Source organism: Colobus angolensis, unplaced genomic scaffold, assembly GCF_000951035.1.
Source record: "Colobus angolensis palliatus isolate OR3802 unplaced genomic scaffold, Cang.pa_1.0 Scaffold352, whole genome shotgun sequence".
In the NCBI taxonomy this organism is placed as follows: Eukaryota; Metazoa; Chordata; class Mammalia; order Primates; family Cercopithecidae; genus Colobus; species Colobus angolensis.
Window position 1 is genome coordinate 1,194,004 of NW_012116844.1, and position 10,039 is coordinate 1,204,042.

Here is a 10,039-nt window from a genome sequence, read left to right on the forward strand (position 1 = left end):
TCCTCTTGACCATGTTTTCTTCTAGTAATACTCTATTTCTTTCCTCCCTTTTGTAGTAAAATTTCTCTACAGTGCTTGTATTCAATTCTTTGTTCCTACTTCCTGTCTTTTGAACGGTAAGTCAGATATTTACCTCGATCATTCTACTGCAATTGTTGCCGTTCTTCAGGTTACAAATGACCTACCTCCATGTTGCCAAATCCAGTGTCAGCTCTTAGTCTTCATTTTACTTGACTCAGCATTTCACATATAGTTCATCGCTCCGTCCTTGGTGACATTTTCTTTTCCTTGCTTTCTATGTATATATATACCCTTTTGGTTTTACTTATTGGCTCATTGGCCACTCTTCTTACATCCTGTTTGCTGGTCCTGATGGTTTTGGTGGAATTTTTGATGTTTGCTTGGACCTGATGGTTTTGATGGAGTTTCTTTGGCAATGTAATTTATTCAGAATTCTTTTGAGGCTTTTCAATTTTGTAAATTTCATCTTGGTTTCTGCATCATTTTGCTTGTAACATTAGTTTTTACTTAAAGCATCATGTCACAATCGGTATGAGAATAATGTGAAAGGGGGCAGTCACGGTGGCTCAGGCGTGTAATCCCAGCCCTTTGGGAGGCCGAGGTGGGCGGATAACCTGAGGTCAGGAGTGCGAGACCAGCTTAGCCAATGTGGTGAAACCCTGTCACTACTAAAAATACAAAAATTAGCCGGGAGTGGCAGCGGGTACCTGTAATCCCAGCTACTCGGGAGGCTGAGGCAGGAGAATCGCTTGAACCCGGGAGGCGAAGGTTGCAGTGAGCCAAGATTGCGCCACTGTACTCCAGCCTGGGTGACAAGAGCGAAACTCTGTCTCAAAAAAAAAAAAAAAAAAAAAAAAAATAAAAAAAAAAAAAAAAAAAAAGAAAAATGTAAAAGGGAATATTTTGCAGGGGCTTTGGTTCAAGTGCTATAATGTATATATTTACTATTATCATCAGTAGTTTCCAGTAGAGCATTGTGTTCTTCCTTCAAATGGATTTTTAGTGACACTGGTATCAAGTTATCTTTGCTAAGTCATATTTGACTATGATTTAAAAATTATGCTTGGCAACTATGCATTCAATTAACTATAGTGTATCATCAAAACAAAAAAGCAGTTGTATAATTCTTGGATGAAATAAACATTTTCAGTGCTGTTAAGGTATTTTCGTTCTGTTGTTCACAACCTAGTTTAAAGAATGTAATAGCAACTTGTATAAAATGTCTTAGAATTTTAGTTTTTGAGAATTTTCTGTTTGTGCTTGTCAGATGTTAAATACATGTATCCCAGGCATGTATCCCTGGCCCCATATATATTATATGTTTTTAATTTAAATTTTTTATAAGTAATCTCTTAAACATGTATATGATTCTTTTCCAGTGGGGTGTCATCATCTACTTGTTAAAATCCTAATAAATGTTCACATATTGAAATATCTGAATTTTGGAAATTCATAATTACATCGACAATTGTTATCTGCTGTCCATGTGTCCAAAATAATTGAGAAATTATTAGTTTTTAAAACTTTATTCAAAGTGATTTTATTTATAACATCTGTAAGTTATATTATTTGTTTTTATATTTTATTCTCTGAAATAGTATATTATACTATTTGGCTTTGTGTTTTGCATAAATGTGCTGACAGGATACCATCAACTTTTGCCATGGTTTCTGGCAAATAAAAAAATCCTATTAGTGGTCTCTTAATATTTATTGGATGATCTTCTGAAGATTAGATACTGCTTCTCCAAAAATTCAATCATGTTTATTGTTATTAACAAATATATAGGCCTTTATTTTCTCATTTTCAGTAGAATTGCTAATTATATTTTTTCAAACCTGCTACTAGCTTTTAATACTTATCACTATTGATGTGTATTTTATTAATATTCAGGAATATGTGATAAATGCTGCTAATCTTTGCATCATTTTTTATTCTTCAGCTGAATTATTCCTCAGCTGTTTTTATTCTTTGCATCAGGTTTTATTCTTCAGCAGTATTATTTTGTGAATACTTGTGCTATTTTATCTATTACATTTTTCATTTTTTAATATTTGCACTTGGGTCTTAAAAATACCTCTTATACCTGTTTTATATGGCTAATATTCTCTTTCTGTGTGTTTATATATTTTTAGTCTCTCTGTTTTAATGATTCTACAACTAAAACATGTTTTTTAGTTTCTTATTTTTGTATTTATTTATTTATTTGAGATGGAGTCTTACTGCATCCCCTAGGCTGGAGTGCAGTGGCGCAATCTCAGCTCGCTGCAACTTCCGCCTCCTAGTTTAAGCGATTCTCCTGCCTCAGCCTCCCGAGTATCTGGGACTACAGGTGCCCACCACCACGCTTGGATAATTTTTTGTATTTTTAATAGAGACAGGGTTTCACCATGTTGGCCGGGCTGGTCTCGAACTCCTGACCTCAGGTGATCCATCCGCCTCTGCCTCCCAGAGTACTGGGATTACAGGTGTAAGCCAATGTGCCTGGCCTATTTTTTATTTTTTAATGATTGCTTTTTTTCAGTTGTCAAATAGTTTTGGCCTGTGAGCTCATATACCCTTGGGGTGTCTCCTACTTTGTCTGATAATCTATTATTAGGAGATGATCAAAAGCCAGTTCCCAGCCTGTGTTCCTCCTGGAAGTTTAGGGAAAGTATGTGGGTGTGTTTGTTTTTGAAGTGCTAGATATTTCCTGTGATCTGAACGCTTGTGTCATCCCCAAATTCATATGTTGAAATTGGGCCCCAGTTCAACATATGGTAGAATTAGGAGATGGGCCCTTTAGGAGGTGGTTACGTCATGAGTAAAGCACCCTCATAAATGGAACTAGTGCCCTTATAAAAGAGGTCTGAAAAAGCTCCCTTGCTCCTTCCATCATGTGAGGACACAGAGAGAAGGCACCATTTATTTGGCATCTGGGCTTTCATCAGACACCAACTCTGCTAGTGCCTTGTCGTTGAACTTTCCTGTCTCCAGAACTGTGAGAAATAAATGTTTCTTGTTTATAAGCTATGCAATTTATAGTGTGTTGTTATAGCACCCTCAACAGACTAAGACATTAGTGTTGCTGTAACAAAGTACCACAAACTGGGTGGCTTAGAACAACAGAAATTTATTATTTCATAATTCTGGAGGCCAGAAAACTGAAATCAAGGTTTCAGCAAAACTATGTTCCCCGCTGAAGGCTCTAGGGAAAAATCTTTCATTGGTTTTTACAAGCTTCTGGTGGATGCTAGCAATCCTTGATATTCCTTAGCTTGCAGGTGCATCACTTTAATTTCTGCCTGTCGCTATACAGTCTTCTTGTAGTGACACCAGTCATTAGATTTAGGACCCATCTTAACTTTATCATAGCTGCAAAGGCCCTATTTTTCAAGTAAGGTCACATTCAAAGTGCTGTGGGCTTAGGACTTGAACATATCTTTCTCAGGGACACAGTTCAACACATAACAATGGGACAAGCTGAAGTACAGAGAGCTTCAGATAACAGAGTACCAGTGTTACATTACTTTATCTTAATTTTGCCACTGTACTTGACAATTTCCATGGTTAGGCTTATACTTTTAAACTATTTGGGAGGTGGCATTGTCCTGAGTGTTAGTCAGCTTTGAGGGGAGAGAAAAATAGAGGAATAAAAGCCCAAGACCTATCTAGTTTATACTTTCTTAGCATAGCTTTGATGCTGCCTTAATATTACCCTAATGATACCTTGGGTCAAGACTACTGCTCCTGTGGGAATAAAGATGTATATTAAGGACATATATTAGATATATTAGCTCAAATATGGGAGAAAGGTAGGAAGAAAATGTAATTTTTTTTTTCCTGAATGTATTCTCTCATTGTTGCTTCTGGCTTCTTCAGTCCCTATATTCCTATCCTAAATGCCCCATAAACAAATTAGCCTTTGTTTAGGGGTTTCTTACAGTTAAAAATTTTTTTGTTCGTGTTGTTTTTTGTTGTTAGGAATATTTTCCTTTCTATTTTTCATTTTTTCAGAGTTGATTTTAGGATTCACCATCTTCATAGCAATTGATAATCCTTTTATCATTTTAAATCTGAAATGTTTTCATCTACAACCCCCCTTACTTACAGGAAATGCTATAAGTCCTATAGGTAAAATAACCCAACATTTTCCATATGGAGAGCAAAGGGTATAGAAAAGAAGCAAAATTTGTAGCCAACTTGACCTATGTTGTAATTCTGAAAAATTTAACACTTATTAGCTGTGTAACTCTTGGTTAGTCACTTAACTTGTCTGAGCTCAGTTTACTCCCATGTAAAATGGAATAATGATGTACATAAAGGGCATATCTTAGATTAAAAATGATGGAGCTTTTACTGTTATTGTTATTATACTTAGGTTTAAATAACTTCTTGATATACATTAGATATTGTGATAACTGCATTCTATTTTAGTTTGTTTTGTTTGAGTAACTGTGACTCAAAAAAGCCCGAAGTGTAATTGTAGCTTCCAGAAGTTGCTTAATGTACTCTGACCAAATTGCTAAAGCATCAGAAAAGGAGAAATGTAGTATGTGAATTTAATTAGAACCTGGTGTTTTCTCTGAATCTCTTTTAATTTTTTTCACAGGGAGGAATAAATTTTTGTCATCTATAATTTGGAAGCCAAGTCAGTAACAAAATGAAACCAGTAAAGCATCTGTTGACCACCAGTAACAAATCGGCAACTGTTCCAGCATTAACTACCAAAAAAGGACTACATAATTTACCATTATCACCTAAACTGAAGGAAAAACATAATGCAAAATTAATTCATGATAAAATTGAACCAATGGTTCTAAGATCTCCACCAACAGGAGAATCCATTGTACGGTATGCTTTGCCCATTCCATCGAGTAAGACAAAGAACTTACTACCGGAAGATGAAATGATCGGAAAAATTATCAAACATCTGAAGATGGTAAGAGGCTTGTTAGTTTCTGTGTTGCAGGGACCCCATGATCACCCCAGGTTTGGTGATATTCTAGGAGGACTCACATGACTCCACATATAGTCATACTGATGGTTAAGATTTATTACAGTAGGCACATGAGGTGAAATTAGGAGAAAATCAGATCTAAGCTTGCAAGAGTCTTTTCCCCTTAGAGTCACCCAGGACATGCTTAATTTCTTTAGCAATGAATTGTGACAACACATATGAAATGTCTGCCGGGGAAAATCATTAGAAACTTAGTGCCCTGGGATTTATTGGGAGTTGTTTACTATTCACTCTGTACTTAGCATGTACGAAAATTTCAGACTCTCACAAGGAAAGGAGGTTCAGTATAAACCACATTATACAAACAGTTAGGGACAGTGAGCTCCTTCTGTCAGTGAATGGGGAGAACCCTCCTGATATCCAAGTTCTCAGATGCCAGGTTAAGGCCAACCTTGCAAGCAGGCCTTCCTAAGTCCTGCATTTCTACTATGTTAAACTCTGCATTTCAGAAACTTTAGCTCTTTTTTTGTTTCTTGAGATGAAGTCTCGCTCTTTTGCCCAGGCTGGAGTGCTGTGGCGTGATCTTGACTCACTACAACTTCTGCCTCCCAGGTTCAAGCAATTTTCCTGTCTCAGCCTCCCGAGTAGCTGGGACTACAGGAGCATGCCACCACACCTGGCTAATTTTTGTATTTTCAGTAGAGATGGGGTTTTACCATACTGATCAGGCTGGTCGCAAACTCTTGACCTCAGGTGATCCACTCGCCTCGGCTTCCCAAAGTGCTGGGATTACAGGCGTGAGCCAGCGCGCCCAGCCAAATCTTTAGCTCTTGATGTGGGGAAAAGTTTTCCTTTATCTGAGTTTCTTTTTTTTTCACCGCGATGCAGAATTGAATTGTAAATGTACCAAATATCAAGTGAGAACAATGAGGAAGAGCACAAATATAAAAAAAAGATACAGTACATCAAACTTGTACAGTACAAGTTTGTTGAAAGTTTGAGAGGTTAGGCCAGATAATTTTCTTTAAAAATGCATTGCTTTCTGGTCTCCATCTTTCGATATTCCCTAACTCTCTTTGGAGGAGAAAATCAAGGCAGACTTTGAGGAAAACTCTACTTAATGCTTCAACCACTCGTGGACAGGCCCTCTCCATTTTAAGATACCTATCAACACAGAAATGGTAGAGTCACAGAGCATCTCTCCTTTGCTAGGGAGTAAGGTTAAGGAATATTGCTTTTTCCTCATGATGACATGAAATTGGGTATGGGATGGAAAATTTAAGTTTGTGGCACTGTACGAAATAAGTCTTACTGGTAAAAAGGTCCTGGCATAATTGACTGAATATTATTTACATTGAATATAATTAATTTAAAACTATTAAAGTATCAAATTGGCTTTGATTTTTTTTTTTTTTTTACAGGTTGTTTCCACTTTGGAAGAAACCTATGGACACTGTGATCAGAATGGAGAAGAACCATTTGTAAAGCGTGAACATGAAGAATTATCTTTATCTGTAAGTATATGCAACCCTAAGATACAGACATTAACACTGAAAAGGGTTGATTTGCTTTTTAAAAATATAAATTTAAAATATTTTCTTTTGGATTACTTATATGTTCTTGGAATGAATTTCCTATCCATGAAAATGATCCTCTTAGAAAATTACTCAACCCAACCAAATCCCTCTTGACCTGAATTTTGCCAAGAGGGTTGCAGAAAAGGAGTTCTACATACCCATTAGGAATGACCAAAATTTTAAAGATAGACAATAATCAAGTTTTGGTAAAGATACGGGGCCACAGGAACTCTCATACAGAGCTGGTGGGAACACAAGTGGGACTGCTATGTTGAGAAACAGTTTGACAGCTGCTCATAAAGTTTAACATATACTTAAAAGATAGCCACCAGTTCCACTCTTAAGTGATTATCCAAGATTAATGAACACATACATCTTCACAAAGACTTGTATATAAATGTTTATAGAAATTTTGTTCATAATAGCCAGAATAGCTACTGAATCCAGCAACCCAAATATTTACTAACTGGTGAATGGACAAGCAAATTGTGGTATAGCATACAATGAAATACTCTTCACAATAAAGGGAACAAACTACTGACACATAGAACCATGTGGATGAATCTCAAAAACATTAGGATGTGGGGAAGCTAAATAAATAGGGCTACATACCATATGATTCTATTTATATGAAATTCTGGGAGAGGGAAAACTGTAGTAAAGGACCAGTGGTTGTCTTGAGCTAAGGTAGGAGGGGAGAATTGACTGCAAAAGAGTACAGTGAAGCTTTTTGAAATAATGGAAATGTTTTATATTTTTACTGTGGTGGTCATTACCCAACTATTAAAAGGACTGTGTAATCACAATCCTTGTCCTGCACAACCTTGTGGTTATTATGTTTTGAAGCTCTGCCAGGATTGAATCAAAGAACCAAAACTAAAATCTAAAATTGAAGTTCAATAGAAACTGGGATGACTAGAGGTGGGAGGGAAGCGGGGTAAGGGTTGAAAAACTAGCTATTGGGTACCATGCTCAGGACTTGGGTAATGGGATCATTGATACTCCAAACCTCAGCATCAAGCAATATATCCAGGTAACAAACTTTCTCATGTACCCACTAAATCTAAAACAAAAGTTGAAAAAAAAACCACCAACAAATAAAATAAAATGAAATTAAGTTCACATTACTGTGGTCTCCAATACTGAGAAAATTGAAGAAATCAGCCCTTCAGATACCACCTTTATTTTACTGAATTTCTTTCCTCCAGTGATCTTGTATTTTATTTTACCTCAACCACTAATTGACAAAGTGATACCCTGTAGTCCTTACCATAACTGTTTCAGAATTTGAATTTCAGTCATCCTAATCTCTGGCCACCACCTCCTGTCTTTCCCACTCAGTCTGTCCAAAATTCTGACTCCAAAAATCCTTTGATTTCACAGGGAACCATAATCCATTGGTCCTGCTGCCTTTTTAGTGTCCCAAATCCTCCTTGTGCCCTTACTTACCCAGCTTAAATAGCATGGTCCACTATTATTATCACTACCTTTCATATGTATTTAACTCTCTTGCCCTGTTCTGCTTTATTGGTCTTATTTAGTTAAATTATAAACTCAGTCAAATCAATCTCTATCTTCTCTATATTTCTCTGTCTTCTCTATATTTGTGGCACCTGAATGTGGGTGGAAGAAGTGGGCTAATGGTTTCTGTTTATATTTGTGATTAGTAACACTAATCTGTTCATTTTCCTCTCTGCTGAATTATTTCAGTTTTTTTTCCCCGTCTCCTATATGATTAAAGGTCTTTATTGTGACAAAAAGTATGTGAGCCTCTCAGTATATTTATTCATTTATTTATTTGTTTTATTTTATTTATTTTTGTTTTTCTGAGACAGAGTCTTGCTCTGTCACCTACGCTGGAGTGCAGTGGTGTGATCTTGGTTCACTGCAACTGCTGCCTCCTGGATTCAAGCGTTTTTCGTGCCTCAGCCACCCACGTAGCTGGGATTACCAGTGTGCACCACCACGCCCAGCTAATTTTTTTGTATTTTTAGTAGAGACAGGATTTCGCCATGTTGGCCAGGCTGGTCTTGAACTACTGACCAAGTAGTTCAAGTAATCCACCTGCCTCAGCCTCCCAAAGTGCTAGGATTACAGGTGTGAGCCACTGCACCTGGCTCAGTATCTTTAAATGTAATGCTCAGGGAATGTATTCTTCATGGAGAACCACTCTATGAAAATTCTAACTGTATATAAGCCTGTAATATTTGTTTATCATGAGTCAATTCTCTGATTTACAAATCACTGCTTTACTAGAAGGGATTTGGTCATTATGATATTTAAGCTGTAACTATTTTTTTCCTCAAAGTTTTACATTGCCCATTAGGTGAGAGCAGAAGACTGCAGTTCATGGCAAGTATACAGTTAGATGTCATAGGTAGTAGTCACTTTCTAACACCAAGAGGTATTTTTTTGTGGTAATGAGTACCTTTTATTGGGCCACCCAGAAATTTCAGGACTGTAAGGCTGGGATGCTGGATTTTCTGGAACTGTGTAGAGACGAATGAGAGGAGAGACATAGCTGGGTATATGTCACTGATGGGCCACTTCCCAGAGTGTACTTTCTTTCATGTTTTCTCTCTGGGAGAATTTGCTAGTATCACATTTGAAGCATGGCTTCTTGCCATAAATGTTTGAAGGGACATAAATTATGCAAAATTAAAATTTTTCACAAAGTAAATATGCTAGAAAAAGACAGACATGCATATGGACTCTTAAAAGTAACTTTATGTTTTATTATTCTTTTCAAAAGGTTGGGGATGATATGAATTCATTCTTGACATATTGTTCACAATTTGCAACTCAGCTAGAAGCAGCACTTAAAGAAGAACAAAATGTATGTATTCTGTATATACGGTCAAGTATAAAATATCAGACTTGTACTGGTTGTTGAAAATTGAATCTGCTATCCAGTCAGCCAACATTAACCTAGATTCAGTGTCTTAAGAAATTATAAATGGCATTGGAAAGCATTATTTATTTATTTATTTATTCTTTTTTTAAATCACCATCAAGGGTTTTTACTATGCCCAAATGCAAAGATTATGCCACTGAACCACCACAAATAAGACATGAACTTTGAATTAATTCTTCAATAGTTGTGTGAATCTTAATGAATCTACCATATTCCCTCACTAAGAGCATGTAAGTAGTTACAAGGTAGTTAATAAATATTAAGGTTGTGGCAATCAGCCTCAAAGAGAGAATGATTGACCATTACGGAGAATGACCACATAATCATGGTTTGGTACCATAACCCTTATCAATTAGCTATGAGTAAAAGGTAAGACTGCAGTGGAATTGTTGAAATTGTCTTTTTTTCTTATAATAGAATACACTTAATTTATTGCTTTTCTTGGCAATAGTATTTAAATTGGCATGTAATAATTATACATATTTGTGGGGTACGTAGCAATATTTTGATACAATGTGTAGTGGTCAAATTAGAGTAATTAGCATATTCATCACCTCAAACACTTATCATTTCTTTGTGATGAGAACA

At 36.3% G+C, this 10,039-nt stretch overlaps 1 protein-coding gene across 1 annotated transcript in view; it reads left to right on the forward strand.

Annotated features, from left to right (window-relative positions):
* Nucleotides 1-4,606: 4,606 nt before the first annotated feature.
* LOC105519573 (coiled-coil domain-containing protein 7) overlaps nucleotides 4,607-10,039 on the forward strand; it is a 137,009-nt gene continuing 131,576 nt past the window's right edge. The window contains exons 1-3 of the mRNA XM_011952949.1: nucleotides 4,607-4,942; nucleotides 6,382-6,474; nucleotides 9,290-9,373. Of these exons, the coding sequence (XP_011808339.1) occupies nucleotides 4,664-4,942; nucleotides 6,382-6,474; nucleotides 9,290-9,373 (456 nt within the window). The 5' untranslated portion in view covers nucleotides 4,607-4,663. The remainder of the gene's footprint in view (nucleotides 4,943-6,381; nucleotides 6,475-9,289; nucleotides 9,374-10,039) is intronic.